At 37.1% G+C, this 24,474-nt stretch overlaps 1 protein-coding gene across 2 annotated transcripts in view; it reads left to right on the top strand.

Moving 5' to 3' along the window:
- The window catches only part of nlrc5 (NLR family, CARD domain containing 5), a 63,185-nt gene extending 41,693 nt beyond the window's left edge, over positions 1 to 21,492 (top strand). For both annotated transcript variants that reach the window (XM_055008993.1, XM_035942360.2), the window contains 32 exons: positions 888 to 971; positions 1,639 to 1,728; positions 1,947 to 1,994; positions 2,097 to 2,126; positions 2,222 to 2,305; positions 2,397 to 2,480; positions 3,867 to 3,956; positions 4,096 to 4,158; positions 4,848 to 4,928; positions 5,064 to 5,147; positions 5,342 to 5,431; positions 5,572 to 5,637; positions 7,140 to 7,223; positions 7,651 to 7,734; positions 7,897 to 7,983; positions 8,122 to 8,181; positions 8,411 to 8,458; positions 8,700 to 8,783; positions 8,905 to 8,988; positions 9,074 to 9,157; positions 9,855 to 9,929; positions 10,097 to 10,180; positions 10,273 to 10,356; positions 12,190 to 12,288; positions 12,377 to 12,460; positions 16,217 to 16,300; positions 16,595 to 16,678; positions 16,779 to 16,862; positions 16,956 to 17,033; positions 18,378 to 18,461; positions 18,728 to 18,811; positions 18,916 to 21,492. In XM_055008993.1, the coding sequence (XP_054864968.1) occupies positions 888 to 971; positions 1,639 to 1,728; positions 1,947 to 1,994; positions 2,097 to 2,126; positions 2,222 to 2,305; positions 2,397 to 2,480; positions 3,867 to 3,956; positions 4,096 to 4,158; positions 4,848 to 4,928; positions 5,064 to 5,147; positions 5,342 to 5,431; positions 5,572 to 5,637; positions 7,140 to 7,223; positions 7,651 to 7,734; positions 7,897 to 7,983; positions 8,122 to 8,181; positions 8,411 to 8,458; positions 8,700 to 8,783; positions 8,905 to 8,988; positions 9,074 to 9,157; positions 9,855 to 9,929; positions 10,097 to 10,180; positions 10,273 to 10,356; positions 12,190 to 12,288; positions 12,377 to 12,460; positions 16,217 to 16,300; positions 16,595 to 16,678; positions 16,779 to 16,862; positions 16,956 to 17,033; positions 18,378 to 18,461; positions 18,728 to 18,811; positions 18,916 to 18,997 (2,515 nt within the window). In that variant the 3' untranslated portion in view covers positions 18,998 to 21,492. The remainder of the gene's footprint in view (positions 1 to 887; positions 972 to 1,638; positions 1,729 to 1,946; positions 1,995 to 2,096; positions 2,127 to 2,221; positions 2,306 to 2,396; positions 2,481 to 3,866; positions 3,957 to 4,095; positions 4,159 to 4,847; positions 4,929 to 5,063; positions 5,148 to 5,341; positions 5,432 to 5,571; positions 5,638 to 7,139; positions 7,224 to 7,650; positions 7,735 to 7,896; positions 7,984 to 8,121; positions 8,182 to 8,410; positions 8,459 to 8,699; positions 8,784 to 8,904; positions 8,989 to 9,073; positions 9,158 to 9,854; positions 9,930 to 10,096; positions 10,181 to 10,272; positions 10,357 to 12,189; positions 12,289 to 12,376; positions 12,461 to 16,216; positions 16,301 to 16,594; positions 16,679 to 16,778; positions 16,863 to 16,955; positions 17,034 to 18,377; positions 18,462 to 18,727; positions 18,812 to 18,915) is intronic.
- The last annotated feature ends 2,982 nt before the right edge of the window (positions 21,493 to 24,474 follow it).

Below are 24,474 nucleotides of genomic sequence, written 5' to 3'. Positions count from 1 at the left end.
TGCACAGGGAGAACATGCAAACTCTATGCAGAAAGACCGGGGAAGGCGGGGAAACAAACTAGGAATCTTCTAGCTGCAAGTTGCAAGGCGAAAGCGCTAATCACCAAGCCACTGTGCAGCCTGCATGAAAGATAATTTGCGCTATAATTTACAGATAACTTCCAAACTACAAGAAAACTGAGTGTCTGTCACTCAGAAACTTTCTACATTTGCAATTTTTTTGTTAAAATCTCATGATTGAGACATAATTCTCCACTTCATGGCCTTGTCAGCTGTAGCATCCGAAAATATAACATCATTAGAAGATTAGAAAATGCACAACTGAACCTACCCCGATGCACAGCCCCGGTGCTTAGTTACTGTTTAATATGAGTATAGAAAGTGCAGCAGGAGAAGACTCACAGAAATGCTTCACTGCAGGAAAAAACTGCTTTTTCAGTGTACATAGTACAATTAATGTGCATCATACGAATAGTTGATACTACTTCAATGACCCAAATAAATCACTGATTGTTTTTCACATCATTCTATTTCTTTAAGTGCTTCTTGAAGTATAAAAAGGGCCGTATGAACTCTAAACTGTTGCTACCATCTGATAATGTCATTTTAATGTGTCCAGTAAAGCAGCATTCACTCAACTTCAGATTGTGATACGCAGTTAGCTTTTTTAATTGCAAAAGAACCAGAATCCTTGTTGACACTGATAATACATTTCAGTTCACACTATGCTTAAATTGGCAAAAAAGAAAAACCCATGTATATGATGTTGCTAGGAACGTCATGTTAAATAACTATGCAATTTTATATGTATGATTTTTTTAAATGACTGTTTCATTTTTGCCGGCTCACCTAACTTGTACTATTCTTTATTCATTGTATATATTCAGTTTGTCGAATAACAGTTTAGGCAACAAAGGTCTGAGGAAGTTGTTGGATGTCCTGCCTTGTCTTAGCAACATCCAGGAAATCAAGTAAGACTCACACAAGTAATTTATTTTAGAGTTTAAGAGTTACACTACGGTTTAAAAGTTTGGGGTCACCCAGGCAATTTCATGTTTTCCATGAAACTCACACTTTTATTCATGTGCTAACATAACTGCACAAGAGTTTTCTAATCATCAGTTAGCCTTTCAACACCATTAGCTAACACAATGTAGCATTAGAACACAGGAGTGATGGTTGCTGGAAATGTTCCTCTGTACCACTATGGAGATATTCCATTAAAAATCAGCTGTTTCCAGCTAGAATAGTCATTTACCACAATAACAATGTCTAGACTGGATTTCTGATTAATGTTCCTTCATTGAAAAAACTGCTTTTCTTTCAAATCTAAGGACATTTCTACATGACCCCAAGCTTTTTTAGTGTATATCAAATATACATTTCCCTACTAGTAGGAGATTTTTGTGCTTCCTTATTGAGTTGTAAGAGTTTCATTGGGGACTGTGTTGTTGTTAAAGACACAGAATAAGTTGACAAAAGCAGGACTGCTATTTTCTTGCCAAACAGGTTCAAAACAGCATGTGCCCACACAGGCAGGCGCTACATTTACCCCGGGGCATTATTCAGTATAAATGGCTTATTTACACACAACACTGGCTTCCTCCTGGCTCATTGTTTTGGCATTTGTTTTTTCAGTGCCAGTAACAATGGCATCGGTATGGAGGGAGTGGTGATGCTGGCCGATGCTTTATCCTCCTATGACAGCTTAACACAAATTCTCATCAGGTACTCTTTTTTTTACGTTTCAGCCACTCAGTGATTCTATTAGAGCCGCAACAGAAAGCACCTGTTTCACCAACTGTTGACAAATGTTGTCTAATGGCTAGTTAATGTCTAAATAAAGGGCCAAATGACTTTTTTGTAACTAGGGACCCACAATGGCACTGATAATTACGAATCAGCATTAAAATATGCAGATTGTTAATCGGTTGTTGGTTTTACAGTGATGGCGGCAAAGACCAGGTGATTCTAAAGTTCTCCCCTAATAAAAGGTAAAAAGGCTGCATCTGTTAAAAAACATCCACGCATCTGAATATCACTGCCTGTATTTAGCTTTGCTAATAAGCTAATTGTATGTGCCACCTCTTTTTTAGTGATGACAAAGAGCAGCTAAAGATGTTCAGGTACAGTAAGCTGATAAACAGACTGACTAACTTTATTTTTTTTCAAACATAATCTTAACTTTAAAAAGTATGTGCCTTTTTTTTGTATTTTTTAGAATAAGGAACAGCAGCCTCCTCCCCTCTAATGTAACCACTCTGTGCACAAGATTGGTCCAGTGTGGCTCCCATTTGGAGTTAGAGTAGGTGTAATTGTTGTGTATCCTCTCATTATTGTTATTTTAATAATGTGACTGAGCAGGTAGACATTAATGTACTAATATGTTGTGTCAGGTTCTCCCACTGCTCACTGACAGACAGGGCAATCAAGAATCTGCAGAAAGTGTTGCCAAAGATGATGTCGCTGCAGAGACTCAAGTAAGACGTACACATGCTTGAATTAATAACATGTTTTGAAAAAGAAGTAGGTTGTGGCAAATTATGAGCTGCTTTTACTTGTGTGTATTTTTATGAAAGATCTGTACAACAGTGTGGACAACTGCAGATCACATGATAAAAAAACAAGAAAAGCACTCAGAGGGCGCAGTACTCCACCAAGGCTGTTCATTCCCCATATGGCATTGTCAGAAATGCAGCATTTGTTTATTAGTTATTGATGATCAGAAATCATGGCACCAAAGAATGTGTCCATTTAATATAGATGTACCCACAGACAAAATGACCTTCCGCTGAGCACAGGCGTGTGTTATGTATGTGTACGTTATGTATGGATACCAAATTGCGTGACTTAAATATGTAGCAGGTGGCGGGAATGATGGGACTCAGAAACACCCCCACAATTTAATCAACTGTTCCTTGTATCATTTCTGATGGATAAGTCCCGATTAGCCTGCCGTGGTCAATTTGTAGTAGGACTGCAGTCATGTGATCGTCAACAGGCAGCTGACGTAGTGTTCACTTGTTGTCATAGTTACAGTGACGCCGTCCCCCGTCTCGTAACGATACAGAAATTTTTAACAAATCTGTAAATCCAGACTATAAGCCGCATCACTGCCAAAATCTAGTCACTTGGTCCTTGTGTCATTTCTGACCTTCCCTGAAAATTTCATCCAAATCCGTTAGTCCGTTTTTGAAAAATGTTGCGAACAGACAGAGACAGACAGACAGACGGACAGACAAACCAGCACCAATCATCACATAACTCTGCTGCATTCCTTTGCGGTGTAATAATATTCCCACTGAAGTCAGTTACATTGATTATTAAACCAAGTAATTGTTTTGAATTTGGTTGTTTTTTATCAGATGGATAATTAGCATTTAAATCGAAACCAGTAGCACCACTCTAACAATACCACTGTATCTAATTAATTTAAAGTAAGTAAGTAAAATTTATTTATATACAGCAATAATAAAACAAGGATAAAAACAATAATGATAAAGGTAATTGTTAAAACGGGAGCAACAGCTAAAATACAGCCCATCAAAAACAGTAAATAAAATAAAGCAGTTACAGGTCAACCAAAAGCCTGTTGGAATAAAGTCGTTTTCAGCTGCCTCATAAAAGCTTCACAGGAGTGGAACGATCTCAGCTGTAGAGGAAGAGCAAACACCTTTAAACTTGGAATGAAGCAAAATGTAAAGTTTGCCCAGTTTAAACTCCTCCTTTACCACAAAAGCGTACTATCATGTTTATGGGAAAAAATCGCACAGTTTCTATGTTTGTTTGTTTTGACATCTTTGTTAACAGCTGCTGTTATTTAGTTACCAAAATTTTAATCAACTCTGTCCTCACTTCTCCCTCAGTGTCAGCCACAGCATCACATCCACAACTGATGCACTGACACTAGTGAGTTGTTTGAATGACAGTCAGCGAGTCACATCAGTGGAGCTCAGGTACAGGGCTTTTCACTGTCACTTTATTTTTCTGTGTGCAGTCACTCTTTCAAGTTGTGGTTACAAAAAATACGATTGAATGCATACTTGTAACTTTTTTGACATTTTTTAAATATCTGTAACTGATTGTTTTTTTCAGGCCTCAGAGTGATTCCTTCATCAGTTTTGGAGCAGTGAAAGCAGAAGTGAAAGTGAGCTGCAGGTCTGTGATCATTACATGACAAAAAAAAGAATGTACTGTTTACTATTATAACAAAAAAAACATTGTTGGTGTTGAGACTGCTGAGACTGCTCAGTTCATCACCTGCCCGTGCATTCATTGTTCACACAGTACCGCAAATTTAGCTTCATCCAGAGTTTAAATTTTAATCTGACTGCCAACGTGGCACAGTGAGAAAATGATCAGATACAATCTATGTGATGATTAGCAGAAAGTGCTGCCTATCACAAATGAAACCAAACTGTTAGTTTCATTTGGGCAAAGCGGCACTTTGAATACGTGAGAACATTTCCTCTTTTGTGTTTTTATTTTAGCATTTGACAGAAGTGTAAGTGCTGCCACTTTTCCATTTTACTGTCAGGAAGTAAAGAGCCTTTTACAGCAGCACGCAAGACAAGTCACCCAAAAAAAAAAAAAAAATATGAAATGAGTAGTAGGTTTCTCAAAAGAAGAGAGATAAAAAGCATCATTTATTATCTGATTTGAAATGTCAGTTTGAAGTACAGTCTGGTCCTCTCCATGTTGTGTGATCTGCTGTTCTTAATCAGCACAGAACGGAGAGGTAGATTTTCAGCAAAAACAAGAGTAACGGTATGAATCCACCACAACTGGCAGCTAATTAACCTAACGAGCTGTTTTCCTGTCTGATCTCTGGCTGTTTGTGCACACAGGGTAACAGGTTTTTGTCTGAATGGTGGCAACTTGGACAGACTGCTTGAGATCCTGCAGGGACCTCGACTGTCTCATCTGGAGTACGAGCCACACAAACACATTCCTACACAGAATCATACAAACATAACCAGACAGCCGTCTACCCGTGGATAATCCAGTGCTTTCCTTCTCAACTGCTGGTGTGGATGCTTAGCTTGTCTTTGTTTTGCCTGCAGTTTATCAAGTAACCAACTGGAAGACAAAGGATTGAAGTGTTTGGTGGACTTTCTGCCCAGACTTAAAATCAGCAGCTATGTCAAGTAAGATGATGAAATATTAGTATTTGGCCTGTAAATGCTTGCATTTTCATTTGTAGCTGCCATATAGAACAGAACAGTAAAACTACTGTTCATTCTGTATTAAAATCAACCTGAAACAGCAGTTCTTGTGTGATAGTAAATGAGGTAAATATGGACTACTGCTTTCCTGCTCTTTAATGTTTCTTAATCCACAGCCTCAGTCACAATCGACTGACCCAGCAGGGGCTGTTGGATGTAGCCAGCACACTGTGTACCTGTCCTGATGTCTCTTCTGTGGAAGTCAGGTGAGTCTGTGCATTATAGAAATACGTGAACAAATGGCCAAGAAACAAAGCAATTAAATGAACTGTCAACTGCATGAAAATTGCAAAACTTAATTAAGGATTCATCCCCCTCTGTCTCTTTCTCTGATGTCTGCTTGCAGTTTGGGAGAAGAGGAGAGGTGTCTCATCTGGTTCAGACAAAGTGGAGGTTGTGAAAAGAGTCTTAGGTAGGACACAAATCGCACAAGTGTTTAATTTCCTCAATCTGTAGACTGTTACCACATTGCACACCTTTGATGTGTTTAGCACAAGTGTGAGCTGTGACTCATCACTATTACCAAGATTTAAAATAACTTTATAGATTTTCTAGTTTAAGAAAAATCTACACAGATTAAATCTTAATGATATAGTTGTCAGCAAATTAAATGTTTTGTAAATTTTTAAATGTGGAAAAACTGCAGCAAACAGACAAAGTAGTTAACCCACTGTTATTTTTAAAGCATAAACTTCCATCCATCCATTATTTATACACCGCTTAATCCTCATGAGGGCCGCGGGGGGCTGGAGTCTATCCCAGCTGGCTTAGGGTGAAGACAGGGGACATCATGGACAGATCACCAGTCTATCACAGGGCTACACATACAGACATTCACACTCACATTCACACATGCAGGCAATTTAGAATCACCAATTAACCTCAGCATGTTTTTGCACTGTGGGAGGAAGCCAGAGAACCCAGAGGAAACCCACGCATGCACAGGGAGAACATGCAAACTCCAGGCAGAAAGATCCTGGGAAAGCCGGGACGTGAACCAGGGATCTTCTAGCTGCAAGGCGAAAGTGTTAACCACTACACCACTGTGCAGCCAGTGCAGAAACTTAAAAAACAATTTAAATAAAGTAAAACCCTTAATTCGCAACATGCAAAAGTTTGAACACGTTCTAAAGTTATAAAACATCAGCACTTGATTAAAACAATCGGTCTTCAGTAGTTAACTGATGCTAATTGAAAAGCTGATAAACTGTGTGACACTTCACACCTTTTGGTAACACTTAACAGCAGAGGAAGTGCATGAGAGTTTCCAACTTTGCAAACAAGACAACGTGAAAGGAGTTGACACAGGAGCCGTGTACACTGTTCATAAGCAGGAAACCTGCTGCCTCATCACAAAAGCCAACATTTGATGTATGCAAATTGACATAAGGGTAAGCTGGATCCAGTTTGAAAACAAGTTATGTTGACAGATGAAGTCTGTTTTTGACTAGAAGTGTCAGATATGTTTGGAGAAATAAAAAAGGAACAACATTTGATGAATTGCTTGTATTTGGGATAAAAATTCAAACACAAATAAAGATATCTGCTGAGGACAGCTACTAAGTACAGACTGTGCAGAAACTTTTACATTTGTCAGAATTACAGTTTAACTCACTACTACACATCAAGTCTCTGTATTTTAGTTCCTCTGAAAGTACCTTCCTTCGTGTGAGCAAACAATGTGGATTGAAACAGACAGGAGGTGGTGAAGTTCAGTACCATATGTTACTGTCACATTAGGATTTTCATGCCAGAGCTGTTGTTCTTCTTTACTGACAGTGAATAGTATTCTTCTTCTTAGTCTGATCATGCAAACTAAAACTTTTGGGACACATTCCATTCAACACAGTGTCGACTTTAGAGGAATCTGTTGTTTTCTTATTTCTGTCTTTTGTCCCATTTTTTTCCTGCCAGTGTCAGAGAAAGCAGTTTGAAGCGTGACCATCTGGTCAGATTAGTCGATATTGTACCCAACTATCCCTGTGTGGCCAAACTGGAGTAAGTACACCATCAGTTTAGGCAAATTTATAGAATCTTACTGGAGGCCTTTCTGTAATTTCCATCTTTGAGACTTTAGGAGAAGAGGTGTATTGTGTGGAAATTGGTGCTGTATATGGCATCATTGGAAAAACCTGTAATTCCAGTGTATAGTTGAACTGCTTTTGAATAATAGCTTTTTTTTTTTTTTTTTAAAGAATGAAAGTCTTCTGTACCCAAAGGATTAATGAAATAATGTCTAAGTATGAAGACAAAAACAGCAATATTTCTTGATTTTCTTTAAATTAGTTTTTAGGTGACATTGAGAAACTGATCAGACTTCGCTTCTACTGTGCTGCATTTTGTTCAGTGTTTATATTTTCCATGCTGGCCTCCAATATTCAACAACCATGTGAAAATCCGTCATAATTACGTGTTTGGTCCTAAGGTTCAAGAACAATCAGCTGCAGTCAGAGTGGATTGAAGAGTTTGTGAAGCTGTTGGACGGCAGTGAGAGAGGATGCATCATCAGGTGAGAAAGAACACAGCAGATATATTGAACTTCTGTCCCACTAAAACATTGAAAAATCAGTCATGGTTGAACACGCCTTTGTGTATCTGTCCTCATAGCTACGTGAATTAGTGTTAAATTGCGGAATTGTGTTTGTGCTTTTCACTCTGCCTTTCTCATCAGTATTGAGGAGTCTTGGATTCGATCTGAGGCAGCTGTGTGTTTGTTGTGTCGCTGTTTGGACCTCAGTAGCAACATTCAAACCATCAGGTGAGATATGCAAATACAGGCAGACAAACACAGGGGACTCTACACGCCCTGCAAATATTCAAAGTCACTGTAAAATGTCCCTAATCGAGATACCGATATCTAGTGTTGTTAAAGCTGTCAGCCGTGTTTATTTTTCAGTATTCACCAAACAACGCTCCACCTTTCTCTGATGAAGTCTGCTGAAATGACTTCAGTCAGGTAATGAATTTGAACTTAAGTGTCGAATAAATTCATAAAAAGCTGCAAAAACCATAAGCATGTTATTGATACTGTAGGTGTAAAAAGATAGTAGTAAAAAGGAGCATAAAATCTGGAAGCAGCATCTGTAGTCTCTTATAGTGCTGCTCATAGCTGAATTTCTTCTTTCCAATATTAAACTTTTAAATGTTCCTGGCATCATTTTGTGTTGTTTGTTTTGTTTTTGAAGTGATGACGCTGCAGATCCAGCTCAATCAATGGCCGTAAAGAAAATTGGGTACTTTTTTCACTTTTAAATTATACCTGCAGGTGATGTACATCTTTATTACTGTAATAAGAACATAAATCTAACTTTATGTGAGTTTGCTGTATGGACATAAAATAAATGGCAGCTGTTACAAAAATCATCAATCCTACTTATACAGATTTATTTATACATTTTTGTGGTCTTGTGAAAACCAAAACTTCCACATTTTGCACCTTTATGGCATACTAACATCTTCTCTCCTCACCTCCAGCCTGGTAGACTGTGCAGTTGATGGCAGCCAGCTGTCGTTGATGGAGAAAATCATCGAGAGATGTCCTTTACTGACTGAGCTGGAGTGAGTATTTTTTATTTTATGTATGAACGTAATATAAACACTGCAGTATTCAGAGGAAACATTTGTAAAAAAAAAAACATGAAGCCACAATTACTTCTTATTTTGTACCTGTTATTCACAGTGTTTCCTACAACATCCTGGGTATAGTTGGAGCCACGTTTCTCTGTTCTTCTCTGCCAACGTTGCCAAATCTCACTACTCTCAGGTTTGAGCTTTTTCACATTCGGCACCGTGACCAGTATGTGTTTTAAAGTTCTAGCATGGCTGATGTGTTCTTTTGTCTTTTGCAGTATTGCATCCAAAGAGGTAGATTTGACTCTAACTGAGAAGTTTTCACAGGCTTTCCTGCAGTCTACAGCCATTCAGCACTTAAAGTGGGTAACATAAACACATTGAAAGCATCTTTATTCCTTTTCCTTTCCGTTATTTAAGCCTGATTCCACACCAAACTTCTACACTTATTGCATTGATCTTTAAGATGTGAGATAAGATGCAGAACTGCAAACATAAAAGAACATCCGTTGAAATAAAAGTAGGCACTGATTCTTCCTTCATATGTGGATATGAATGTGAAAAATAACAACACACATATTAGTGGTATTACACAGATTATTCCATGAGTAGAAACACTGATACTGCACAGATCTTATCTTTGTAGCACAGATTCTTCCATAGTAGACAAACTCTAATATTACACAGATTGTTGTATGTGTTGAAAACTGATATTGCACAGCGTTTTATGGATAGCACCTCATGGAACCTGAGGGTTTAGAGCATTCACAACAAAAACATGACTGATGCAGCTCTGGCTAGCTTTATTTTAGACACTTATAAGCTGTTTTCATCTCAGATTTGTCCAACAATCAACACAGATAGAACAAGAAAAGCACTCAGATAGTGCAGTGATCCGTCAATCCACCGCGTTACGTGGCGGAATAATAATTACAGGATTTTCTGCCTTTATTATATGCCCACAATTGTTTCCCCTCTAGTTTGACTGTTTCTCTTTTCCCTCATGTTGATGTTTAGATGCCACTTTATAAATTGCTCTTTTTTTCCCCTCTCTTCCAGTCTATCCGGTCACATGATCAGTAACACAGCAGCTGAGAATATGGCCAGATTTTTGCCTCGTCTGCGATCACTCCAGTAAGCATGTTTTATGTTATAGTGTAGCTGACTTGTGAATTGTTTTATACGTAGTTTCATATGTGAGGAGCAACAGTTTTTGTAAAAAAAAAAAAAAAAAAAAATAATGCTAGGGATTGTGAACTTGTAGGATTGTATAGAGTTGACATTTAATTTTTCTGCTACAGTCTGTCTCATTGTGTATGGTTTGAGGCCGGAGGGCTGCAGCTCATGGAAACTCTGGAACAGTGTGTCAATCTGGAAGACCTTTGGTAAGACATGCACGCACCCAGCTATGGATGAAAATGAATACAAAAATGCCTGTTGCTCCCGTGTCTTAATTTATAACTGTGTGCATCTCAAGCCTGGACTGTGTGCAGCTGAATGAGCAGAGCAGCATCTTTCTGGCACATGCACTGAGGAGTATCACCTTAATACGCAATCTCAGGTAGGAAACAGTCTCCTGTGTTAAAGCAGTTTGATTACAGCTTGGTGTCAGTACCCTCGTTGACAAGTATTACATATATAGTTATCACAGTAGCCTGTAAAGCTTTCACTCTGGGGACATTACTCTCTCTGAATGTATTTATAGGTCAAAAGCTGACCTTTCCAAGTGGCTTTAAAGGTTATTAAAATAAAATGTGGCTTGCTGTTCACAACATAGTGTGTATTTATACACGGTGTCTATTTATTTAATAACAGCATGGAGCCAAGCCAGTAAAACTATTCCAGGCAGATGTCACTGACTTTACAGTCACACTGACACGCTTTACTCACGCATACCCTGCAACGCTCTCCAGTCTATTTACGATGTCTAATCTCTCGATGCCCCCCTCCCCGTGGGAGAAATTCATCCTTTATCATTCCTTGTTCTCTCATAGTGCTAAGCTGATAAGTGTTACTAACTGACAAGGCGCAATGTCATAACAGACACCAAATGTCAGTGCTGTTTGTGAAGTATAGAAATACGTATCATATTAACATGGATAAATCCTCATCACATGGGATGTCTATTTATTTAACATTACTAATCTTTTTTGTCCAAACAGTCACCTACAGGATGTCCAGTCCTAGTTCAGTACCAGTTAGGGCTCAAAAGATTCCTCGAGTTGTTCGAGTAATTCAATTACTAAAATTCTCTGAATCGAGGCTTCATTTTCGTCAGGCTTTCTTTGTGTGAGTCGGCTCAACAAAAACTGAAACCTCAGTCAGAGTTAAGAGGTATGAAGGTAGTTTTCAACTTTCTTTGCTAACTCAGACTTTCTGCCTCAAACTCGTCCACTCCAATAGGAGCATTTAACCATCATTTGACTCGCTTTCCACATGAAATGAACCGATCACAAACAGGTTGTTTTAATGGAGAGCAATGAGGAACATAAAAATTCATGATGGTCAAAAGCTGCTACTGCATATGATGTAAGACAGGAATGCTTTTAGAAAACTGTCGAACGTGCATTAATGTATTTATTTTACCGATCAATGCAGCTGATTATTTCTAACAGACAGCTGCACAATAAAACTATCAAACTTCATATATCTAACATGATATTGTATTGAAATGCATGTAGGTCTGACACTGTCTCATAATGAAGGAAATCACTTTAATTTGTGGCCAAATAAAAGTGAAGCTAATGTTACTGATTGAATATTCTTTGCAGTAAGTACTAATAAACAAATAATTTCTTATTTGTGTTCTATCAGCTGCAGTAGTAGCAGCTTAAACAGAGTAAACATAAAAACGTATTTATGTGATTTCTGCATCACCAACTAATTACGTGTGGGGTTCCCATGGCTTTGAGTTTTAGTTGAATACCCCTGTACTATACTATATAAGTACAGTACCCATGTACTATACTATATATGCGCAATATCCCTGTACTATACTACATATGCATTATACTATACTATACTATACTCTATATGTACAATACCCCAGTACTATACTACATATATATACAATACCCCTGTACTATACTATATATGTACTATACTATACTATACTATACTATACCATACCATACTCTACTCTACTCTATATGTACAGTACCCCTGTACTATATTATATATGCCTATATATATCTACCGGGACAGTTATTTCAGTTACACTTCCGCTTTTCATGTTGTAACGCCAAGTGCGGATTACTTGATTAATCACCAGAATAAAAATAATTAATAGCTGTAGCCCTAATACCAGTACAATCATTCCCTAATTGCTTGGTTTACCGGTAAATGTGATTTTATGTAAATTATGTGTGTGTTTGTGTGAATGTATGTGTGCCAGGCTGAATAAGATCGCCACAGCAATGGAACAATCCCAAACGAACAGCTTGCTGGATCTCCTGGCTGCTATGGATGGACTCACACAGATACAGGGGATAGAGTGAGTTTTTCACACCGTACAGACCACCATACACACCATACATGAACACAGGTTTGTGATTAGCGGTGCTGGATGTGTTCTCCGTCAGGCTGGACAGCTGGAGGATGGCTGATGCAGGAATAGAACAGCTGACCAGACTCCTTCCTGTCTGGAAAGACCTCAAGAAGATCAGGTAAGTAACTAATGATTAACCAGCTTCTTCGTGTTGTTGTCACTGTGTGTTCTGATTTTATTTATTCAAATCAAACACATATGATATTGTGAATTGTTAACCTAATTATCTTTAATGTGAAATTTGTATTAAGTTTTCCCCCAAAATACCTGAATTTCCAGCATGTTTTCTTTGGATTATGTACATGCTTCACGTTCTTTAAAGCAAACATACCCATCATGTATATAATATAATCCTGCAGGTGAATAATATCAATAAAAGTAATAGCTTTATTACTTTTAGAAACCCTTGTCAAATGTCAAAACAGACAAATAATGCAAACAAAAACATATTTTTTGTATATAAATGATAAGCAGAGCCTCGGGTCGGTTGTAGAAAGGCTTTCTTGGATCACACGAGCAATTTTTCTTACATTTTGTTTTTTTATTTGGTTTAAACTATTAAAGAAGCAATTTTCTGCTACACACAAGATGTCCTTTTGGACTGAACCAAACCGCAGGAGCTACAATTTTATGATAAAGGCAAAATGAATCCCAACATGCTATCATAAATCAGTAACTGTGGTGCTACTGAGACATTCCTGCTCACAAATCATATTCTTTAGATGTAAGGAAATATGCAGTGAAAGTCACATCATAGTCAGATTTTTTTTTTTTTTTTTCCCCCCCCACTGGAGAAGAAATGCAAATATTACTTTTCCCACTAAAAGCATAACTCATATCACAATTGCAGTTCAAAATGATAAATACCAAATAATCACAATGTTTTGTTTTTGGTTTTTTGCCTAACATTCAGCTCTGTTGTTGCAATTTTTCTTGTCAAACATGATGCAATACTGTTAAAGTGATGTATTCCTTAAAGAGAACGAAGTCCATACCTTTTCTTTTCCTAAACAGCTTCAGCTTTCTAATAACCTGCTGCTTTGACATTTTAATGGTAAATTTAAGTGCCCAATTAAGCTGTCCCTAAAGATCACAGACCTGCCATTTCTTTGGTTATGCTGGTGTGAGGTGAAAGCCATTCAGGGCATACCAGCCGTTTTACTGGACTATCACCACCTTCTTTATGGGGACCAGCTGCTACCATGTGACAGCAGCTTCCTCCTTCCCTCAAGGTCCGACTCACGGCCACAGAATATCTGTTAAATCAGGAGTTTTGTGTTCCTGTCTTTTTTTTTAAAATTCATTGTAATATGCCATAATTTCCAATGTGAGCCGATTCTTTGATAGATTTATGCTAAGCTCAGTTCCCATTTTTTGTAGTCAGAATCAGTCTTTTGATGTTGATGTTTCACATTAATGTATTCAACACTGTTTGAACATATTTAACCAAAATGCAATTTACCAAGAAGGTGCTCCTTGCAATTACTTCCTTATGCTTTGGCTTAAATTGAAACTTCCTCGTTGCCTCAGATGGCAGCAACACAAAGGAGGAAACAAAATCGGATGAACCAACTTGGACACTGTTAATACAATTAATTAAAAAGAACTAAGTCATGTGGTGTAGGGAGACTTTGCTCCTGTAGCGTCTGCTGGCTGAGAAGCAGAGATCAAGTCAGAGGAAGGGCTTTTTAAAGCCGTGTCAGCTGCAGCTGTTGGGTCGAGAGCAGCTGGTGGTTGAGCTTCATGAACTGAGCAACCGGAGCTGACAGTTGTACAGACGCACCAGAGGATGTCACACCATTATAACCCCAAAAAATTAGGTTGCTCCTTTCTCCGTTGACCCGTCACTGTTGATGGTATCCTCCATGTTCTGTATTAGACGTCATTGCTTGATAATGACAGACAGGAATATACAGCGTGGGCCAAAAGTAGGCTTACAGTTGTTTCACTGTTTGTTTCACATTTTAGATCAAATTTATCCAAACCAGTGTTCCATATTCCTTATTCACATTTTGGAAATGTTATTTAGCTACACTGCCTGGCCAAAAAAAAAAAATCTCCACTTGGATTTAACTAAGCAAATAGGTATGAACCTTCCATTGCATAATTACTGCAGTGATGAATACGTTTCAGCTGCAACAACTTGTTTAACCCTAGCTGATGCAGTGAGGAGCTTCTCAGTTCTTAAACTACCGTGTTGGAATAAATATCCTGTGGTCATGGAAAGGATGTTAATCTGTCTCAGAAGGATCAAATTATTGGCCTGCAACAAGCAAAGAAAACAACTAAGGAGATTTCTGAAACTACTATAATCAGTTTAAGAACCATCCAACACATTATTAAAACCTGAAGGACAGTGGAGAACCATCATCTTTGAGGAACAAACTCTTAGATGATTGTAGGAAATCAACAGTTGAACTGACTGATATATTTAATAGTGAAAGTAAGAACATTTCCACACACACAATGCGAAGGGAACTCAAGGGACTGGAACTAAACAGCTGTAGCTCTAAGAAAACCACTGATCAATGAGGCTGATCAGAAAAAAAGGCTTCAGTTTGCTAGGTAGCATAAAGATTGGACTCTGATGCAATGGAAGAAGGTCATGTGGTCTGATGAGTCCAGATTTACCCTGTTCCAAAGTGATGGGGGCATCAGGGTAAGAAGAAAGGTGGATGAAGAGATGAACTCATCATGACTAGTGTCTACCAGTCTGTGGGGGTTAGAGTTATGATCTGGGGTTGGTCAGGTTCAGCAACATTATGTTCCCAAAGAATGAGGTCAGCTGACTACCTGAAGATACTGAATGACCAGGTCTTTCCATCAGTGGAGTTTTTCTTCTCTGATGTCATGGACATGTTCCAAGATGATGATGTCAGGACTCATGGGGCTCACATTGAGAATGAGTGGATCAGAGAGCATGAGATGGATTCACCTCCACAGAGTCCAGACCTCAGTCCCATTGAGAATCTTAGGGATGTTCTGGAGAAGACTTTTTCCGACTCTCCCATCATCAATGCAAGATCTTGGTAGAAAATTAATGCAACTCTGGACAGAAATAAATCCTGTGACATTGCAGAAGCTTATCGAAATGATGCCATGGCAAATGTGTGTGTATGAAATATTAGTGTGTGACTTTTTATTTTTTGAGTGGGCAGTGTATTTCTTCCAATATTGGTTTCGATTTTTATGGGTTTTTAAAATAAAATATTACAGGGATTGTGTGCAATGACAACTCTCTACCATCCCATAAAATGTTTTTAAAAAATGCTAACTTCATACCTACTAAGTGTAAGCCTGCTTTTGGCCCAACCTTTGGCACAGACACATACCTGTAGCTAAATAAACAGTGATCAGATGTGAATAAAATCACATAATTAGCCTCAGTATTAAAGCCACCTGCCTACTATTGAGTTGGTACCCGTCATGCTGTAGAAACTGTGACTGCTGTGTCCTTTGGGTGCTGTGGTTTGCAGGTTGAGGCCTCTGTAGATTGGGCTTGTCCCGGCACGTCAGGGGTTACAATCTAGGGAGTTTTAACATCTTTGTCACACTACTCGAGCTTTTCGTTAGCAGTTTTTGTGGTGTGGTGTGGTGCATTGTCCAGCTATAGGAGGCTGCTGCTGTAGAGGAATGCAGTTGCCATATGGAAGGGGTTGGGCTTGGTTTATTTTCAAAGTCACAACCACGTCATTGTCAGCTGCAGGATCTCCCAGCAAAACATTCTGACAAGATATCAAAGTTCATGTAGAATTTGAACATTTTCTGAGTTGTGTGATCAAAAAAAAGCCACTGTTGCTCACAGTTATGCATGGTGCTTCAAAAACACTACTTATTTTGCATTTTTTTGGTTGTGTTTGTGTTTGTTTTCCAGTCTTTCAAAAAACCTTGTCAGTGACCAATCAGGAGAGACGCTGCTCGAGGCTTTGAGGAGCTGTAGTCATCTGGAGGAGCTGCAGTAAGGACACAATGACGTTTTTATACGTGATTCACGCTTGTAAATTTTGGAATATCGGTGCAGCTTTATTTGCACTTTATTTTCCATCAAAGTGTAACACAACACTGCTTGGACACGTGGCTAAAAAAAACAAGTTTAGGTCCAATAAACAATAAGAAACAAGATTTTTAGATGTATGTAGATGTATATTTGGTTATAAAAGACAACACAAATAAAAAACATTATCTTGTGTTTTGTTTTATTATTATTATATGTCAGTACAGAATTAAAACATCAGTTTCTGTTCTCTTTCAGTCTTTCCAGTAACAGTCTTGGCGACCTCACTGCTGCTAAAATGGCAGTTGTTCTTCCATCACTGACACACCTCACTGTGTTAGAGTAAGTCTCACACACGTTTATTACATGCTCCTATTTACATATTCTTCTTTTAACAGACTTGTTGTAAGGTTTATGTTTTTTATTCCCGTGTCTTATCTAGTATTTCAGAGAATCGTATTGGATGTGAGGGTTCCTCTAATCTGTCCAAAGCAATAATGAGCATGAAGAACCTCAGGAAGATTAAGTAAGATGCATTTGCTCCTATTATTTTGACAATAACAGCACTGATTGGTCGCTAGATTCACTGATTGTTTGTTTTTGTGGTTTGGTCTCTCAGTCTGACCGCTGTTGGGACTTCAGAGCTTTGTCCTGTCGCTGCCAGTCTGGCCCACTGTCCCCTCATACAGGATGTGGGGTAAGATTTAAAAATAGTAATTGTAGTACAGTACATGTGGGTCATCATTATTTATTTATCATTTTAGTATATTTTTAAATTACTCAGATGGCTCAGCTTCAGATTAAATTGCATTATTTATGTGACCTAAACTTCAAATCTTGTCAATCTGAAACTTAAATGTGATTTTTAATGTAATTACTCCACCAAGGAACGCAGTTTTGTGACGATCGGCGTACGTTTGTTCGTCTGTCTGTCTGTCTGTTAGCAATATTACTCAAAAACGAATTAACGGATTTGGATGAAATCTTCAGGGAAGGTCAGAAATGACACAAGGACCAAATGATTAGATTTTGGCAGTGATGTGGCTTATAGTCTGGATCCATGGATTTCTTAAATATTTCTGTATCATTGTGAGATAGCGACACAGCGTCACTGTAACTATGACAACAAGTGAACACTACATCAGCTGCCTGCTGACTGTCCCATGATTGACCACTGTGGACTTACCGGGACTTATGTATGAAATGATACAAGGAACAATTGATTAAACTGTGGAGGTGTTTCTGAGTCCCATCAATTCCCGCCGCCTGCTACATATTTAGGTCATGTGATTCGACATCTGTACACACGGATGATACACGCCTGTGCTCAGTGCAAGGTGATTTTGTTTGTGGGTACATCTATATTAAATGGCCACATTCTATGGTGCCCATGATTCAGATTTAGAATTTATTTATTTATTTGTCCCCAGGGAGCAATTAAAAAAGGCACATAGAGTAGGCAGTGCAACAATGATGCAAGAAATTGAGTAGAAAACAAGAAATTAGCGATAAGTAACATGAATGAAACACACGCACATATATATATATATATATATATATATATACATTTGTATATATATATATATATATATATATATATATATATATATATATATATATAAATAAATAAAACAAGTAATATAATAAAAAAATAGAATGAAAAGAAAGAAAGAAAAGAAAAACACAACTAACATTCTAGTGCAAATACATGATTTCTGCCACAATTTTTTTTTCAAGAATTCAGCTTTTTCAGATTTTCTTGTTGCTTAATGGATTTCTTTCTTCACCTCCAGTTTAAATTAGTTTAATGTTCTGTGATGAGAAATGCTGTTATTCATGTTTAGCTTTAGCATGTAGCTTCCAGTACCGCTCATATTCACAATAAAGTTGAGGGAAACCGCCAAATTCCCGATCTGACTGAGCCTGAAGTTTTGCATTGAACACGATAAATTAAAACTTTAAGACTTGATCTAGCAGAAATTGTTTGTATGGAAAATTGGCCTACCTCTCCTACTTTTTTTCTCTCTCTGTTTCTGTCTAGTCTGGGATGGAATAATTGCAGCGATGACGTGGCACTGGAGCTGGCCAGAGTTTTGCCTTTGTGCCACAACCTGACCCAGATAGAGTGAGTCTGAATAATATTTACATACACTGCCAGGTGTTGGAGCTTTACAGTTTGTTTCCATTTTCATGTTTACAACTTGATTTTTGCGTTTTCACTTCACCTAAATTAGATTTTATGTAGTTTCCTTCCATATTTTATGTCATTTTTAATCCCAGAAATCCAGTGAAAAATATTCTCTGGACCACAAAGTTGGGTCCAATTGGGTTCTTTGTACTGTATTATACTTGTATGGACATAAAACGGTGTGTGCTTTTTTTTTTCTGTAGCCTGGAGTCCAACAATGTGAGTGTTTATGGGGCCACGGCTCTGCTTAAAGCTTTACAGTATTGCCCTGCTCTGCACCTCATCAGGTAAAGTGTCTCTCAGGGAAGGTTTGGTTCCTGCTTCCATCTGTAGATCTGCACTTGTTTTTGAAGAAATGTCAACATTTCAAATATAACATTTGTGCTTACAGACTGTGGAGGAACAAAGTGCTCCAGAGTGAAGCCCAGAGGCTCAGTCAGACGGACAGGAGGCTGAATTTCTCATTCACATAAGTCAATCCGTCCTGCTGGATGGAGCAGAAGCATCATTCCAGTTCATCAGAGGTGAATCACAGCACAGAACTGCTTCAACCGCACACAGAGTTCATTCTTCTTTCCTCTCTATGGGTTTGTCACTGCAAAATGCCTAAATTCCAAGTTCCTACAACATATAATGTAGGAATGTTCCCCATTTTTGCGCATATTTAAATGAATGATTTTGCACCTGTTAGCTTCTAGTTTCACAGCAGTAAACTGGTGTAATTAGCCAGTGATGTATCACTGTCTCTTCAGCCTGGAGCCAAATTAATGAACCTTTCTGATGGTCCATGCTGGGTGTGGAAATCAGAAAGTTGGTGTGTTGTGGATATTACACCGAAAGACTTCCGTTTTGACTTGTGCATCACACAAATCCTTTAGTTTCTGGAGAGCTTCTGGACAGAACACAGAGATGGCTGTTAGAATAATATGCTGATTTAATGCAAAAAGAAATGACTTTAAAGTAACTGTCTGTGTTACTGTAGACTACAGTTAATTAAAATGCAGAAAGGTAAAGTTTGAAAAAGTCAGGAAATACAGTCTGAAAGCTGTGAAGCTTCTAAAACAGGGGTGTCAAACTCATTTTCTTCAGGAGCAATTTGGTCTCAAGTGACCAGTAAAATCATAACATAATAACCTATAAATAACCACAACTCCAAATTTTTCCTTTGTTTTAGTGCAAAAAAGTTCACATTTAAGGAATTATCTTTTTTTTTTTACTTTTTTTTTTTTACAAATAATTATGAACAACCTGAAATTTCTTTAGCAAAATAAATTCAATTGCAATCCACCGAAAGTCAGATTAAAAAAAACAAAACACAATATTACAAACACGAGACACAAAACGACAAAAGTGAGAAACAAAACAACCAAAAATGAGACGAAAGACATGAAACAAAACAAAAAAGAGACAATTAGACAAAAAAAGTTATAAAGCACCAAAAAATGGACAAACAACAAAAATGAGACAAAACACAGAACAAGAAAAATGCTACACAAAACAACGAATAAAACGAAACACAGTGACAAAAATAAGACAAAAAACACAAGCGAGACAAAAAGGAAACACAGAATGACAAAAACGAAAAACAAAATGACAAAAACATGAGACAAATGACAAAAGTCAGACAAAACATTACAAAAATGAGACACAAAATGACACAAGAACGGTGAGCAAAATAGTATTTTACTTTCACAACAACTTCTCATGGTCTAGAAGTTATTTTAAATTTATAGTTTTACAAATTGCAGTTAATGTTTTCTCTTTAATTTTTACACTTTACCAAGTTGTCCGCATGTTTGACACCCCTGCTCTAAAAGTTCAAAGTGAGACTTTTTTAAAGACTGCTTTTGCTAAATCAGACATGGTCAAAGCGGTGAACCAGCTCGTTGAGTTTTCTTTCTTAGTGCAATAATGCAGACTTTTGCCTGACAGACACAGCTGAGGGTGAACAGAGCACAGGAAGATTTATCCATGAGTCAGAGGAAACCGTTAATGTGGGACAATTGCAAAATAATTCAAAAATAGTTTTCTGTAGGGAGGGTTCCGTAGAATATTGTGGATGACACATGTTGTAATTTACTTTGGGTATTTAGCAACTCATGTAATCATAAATGTAACAGCGTAAACCCTGACGATCCAAATGGACACGCATTAGGACTGTGACACGGTTTGAAATCTGTGGATTCAGTGGACTTTCCACACCATCGCTGCTCTTTCCTCCAACACAAACTGCTGTGAGACTAGAGGCCACGTCGTGTTCTTTATCTTTCGTTGTTTCACGAAGCTTTCCCGTGAGAAAACCTACTACTTTAAGTATGCAGACTCTGACGTAACGAGTCCACTTTGCACTGCGATGCGTTTACAACAATCGGAGGCCACATTACTGAAAACACAATGAATCACAAACTCACAGTGAAGAAGAACTGATCTGCTCTTCCAGTCATTCTAGGTCGTGGTCTCGATCCAAATTGCGTATTTATTTCTGCTGTTCGTTCGGGAAAGAACGTAGCAATAATGTTTTTTTAAATATTTATTTAATTGTAATTTAAGCTGAGTGAAACGTCTGGCAAAGGTTGAATAATAAAATGAGAATATTTGAGACTGAATTAATAGCTTGCATGTTTGTGCAACAGCTACAGTTCTCATTAATGATATTTGTTTAGTTTATAACAGATACTACTGTTCTAACACCGATGCACCTTATTTTATATCATTTTCCCTCATGTACTGTTGTTTATCATTTGCTGTTTTTTCATTGTTTTTTATTGTGATGTTTACACTGGATTTAAACCTGCTCAGGTTGAGTTGCTCTTTTGTGTAGTTTATCTGTTAAAAGCAACTGTTGTTAAGGTTTGTTTTCAGGTTATGATTGATGTTCTCCCATGATATGTTGCCTGTATTCTTGACATTCAGAGAATTTCATTAAAATGTTAGCTAATAATTAAAAACACTTGAGTTTACACCTTTATTTAGACTTTATTACCTGTTTGTTTTCTTTCTTCTACAACTTTCTCTTATTCCTGATATCCTAAAAACAAAAGATGGTGCATGTTTCGCATCATAAACTTAAGAACATCACATTTATTGTTCAGTTTTTCTTTTTACAGGCTCTTTGTCTACTGAAATCTACTGAAATTTTTTAAGAATTTTATAGATCTGGCCTTGGTTTACTTGTAACAGATGCTCACGCTTGGTGACACAAATCAATAGTTAAGAGTTAATTATTAATTGTGACTCATTTTGCTGTTGATTAAAAGCTAGTAAATGAATTAGGGCAACTTTTTTTCTCCTCCACTGTCATTTCCTTGAAATAAACTATTGGAAATACAGCGTTTTGAATTTTAGACCTTCACCTAACTGTGAAAACTGAGAATTTGCATTTCCAGTAAGTAAAATGACAGTGTGCAGGAGTTTCTCTTCTGTTTCCTTTGGATAGAAACTGTAGGTGTTCAGGAGTCTTTACACTTAGCCAATCATATTTTAGAATTCACTCTGGCTTCATTCAAACCAGCAGCTGCAGTAAAACATGTTTATTTATGTTTGCATGGCGCCCTCTTCTGGTCAACGTCGGTGGTGCAAATGTGTTGCCATTTCAACTCTTGAGAAGTACACACAGCCGCACATTACCAGAAAACTGAGACAAAAAATCATTAAAACTCCAAACCCTACCGTTTTATAAAGGATGTTTTGATCTGTGTCATATAAATGATAAAATTAGCGATGTTTGAATTCTGTTTAGCTGCTTCAGCCATCGTTAATGTTATCAGTAACACCTGTGACCAATGAAAGCATCTGTTAATTGATTAATTTGTTTCCTTTGTGTCCACAAGGAGCCAAGCCAGTGACTGTAGCAGGTAATGTGCAGTGGTGGAAAAAAGGTATTTAGATCTTGTCAAAGTGCTTTATTCCAGATAAAAATCCTGCATTATCAAAGTGTGCAGCTTAAACTTTTACTGCATTACTGTGTTACTGGATTATTATTATTATTGATGCATTCACATGTAAACTGCATTAATGCGATTTTACATTTTAGATTTTTTGTATTTAATGTTGAATTTATTGTCTAAATGTGCCATATTTTACCCCTTTTTTTGTTAGCATGTTCATATTGTGTTTTTTTTGTTGTTCTGGAAGAATCATGATTAGCCAAATAATCAGTCAACATCATGATTGAACATTTCCACCTTGAAACTGAATGTACCTGAGACAATCTTCAGAAACATCGATTCAGACTTCTAAGGTTTTGTACATAACAAATCTTAGGAACCCAACCTATCAGTGTGCAGGTAGAGGCGTTCTGTGTCACTGTGCTTCAGAATCAGGTTCTAGTTTGAACATATACGGCTAAATTACTCCAACATTACAACTTGCCGTTGTTCAGTAGAGACTAGTTTTACAGCAGAATGTCAAACATGCAACCATTTTGTATAGTGTAAAAATAACAGAAGACATTAACTGCAAATTGTAAATTAGTGAAACTATAAATTTAAAATAATTTCTAGATTTCGACAAGTTGTGATCATAAAGTACAATACTATATTGCTCATCAATCTTTTGTCATTTTGTCTCATTTTTTTGCAGTTTTTTGCCTTTTTTTCTGACTTTTGTCATTTGTCTCATGATTTTGTCATTTTGTTTCTCATTTTTGTTGTTTTGTGTTTCCTTTTTGTTGCTTTGTGTCTCATTTTTGTAACATTTTGTCTCGTTTTTGTTGTTTTTTGTCTGACTTTTGTTGTCTCATTTTTGTCATTTTGTGTTTCACTTTATTTGTTGACTTTTGTCTCATTTTTATTGTTTTGTGTCTTTTTGTCTCACTTGTGTCATTTGCTTTTTATCGCTTTGTGTTGTTTTTGTAATATTTTGTCATGTTTTTGTTGTTTTTTTGTCTTTGTCTGAACTTTGTCGTTTTGTGTCGAGCTTCTGTAATATTTTGTCTCGTTTTTGGGTTTTTTGCCTGGCTTTTGTCGTTTGTCTCATGTTTTTGTCATTTTGTTTCCTTTTTGTCTCGCTTGTGATTTTTGTCTTATTTTTGTGTATGTGTAGCATATTTGTCGTTTTGTGTTCTTTTTGTCTAGCTTGTGTTTATTCTCTACTTTTTGATGGCTTTGTTTCTCGCTTTTGACATTTTTTGTCTCGTCTTTGTCATTTGTCCATTTTTTGTTGCTTTGTAACTTTTTTGTCTAATTTTTGTCTCTTTTTGTTTGGTTTCAAGTCATTTGTCTCATTTTTTGTTTTGTTTCTCGCTTTTGTTGTTTTGTCTTGTTTTTGTAATATAATACCTTCTTTACTAAATCAGTCTTGCATATTCTGAGCAGAAAGTTTGCAAGTTGACAAAATTGTTTATTTAGGTTTATGTATGAAACCCAGAGAATCTAAACCTGTGTTTTGGGGTCTGTCATGTACAATTTTTTTTTGAAAGTTATTTTTATGGCCTTTATTATAGTGCACAGTGGAGAGAGAGACAGGAAGCATCTTGATATGTCTTCCAACCAATAAAAAACACCATATATACTTGTTAAGGAGGTAAAAAGAAAACTTGATTGTCACTTTAAAATACCATATTAATTATTAAACAGTCATATTGTGACACAAATATAGAAATTTAAAGACTACCAATGTTGCAAAAAACAACACCTAGTCCCACACACACAATAAACACAAAATGTAACTGGCAGCTTTAAAACTGCATTTAAACCACTTTTCAAAAAGGAGAAATTTGCAGAAAATATGTTTTGATTCCAGAATTAACATAGTAAATGTGGGAAAAAAATTTATTTCAAGGCTGTTTTTGGTCAAAAATTGTACTCTTCATGTCAGAATTTCTAAAAACTTAAACAAGTTTGGGGTCAGTTAGAAATGTCCTTATTCTTGAAAGGAAAGCAGTTTTTTCAGTGACGATAACATGAAATCAATCAGAAATGCAGTCTAGACATTGTTAATGTGGTAAATG

This window comes from Amphiprion ocellaris, chromosome 3 (assembly GCF_022539595.1).
Source record: "Amphiprion ocellaris isolate individual 3 ecotype Okinawa chromosome 3, ASM2253959v1, whole genome shotgun sequence".
Lineage (NCBI taxonomy): Eukaryota > Metazoa > Chordata > Actinopteri > Pomacentridae > Amphiprion > Amphiprion ocellaris.
The sequence above is the reverse complement of the archived record's forward strand: the minus strand, read 5'-3'. Positions and strand labels throughout refer to the sequence as shown.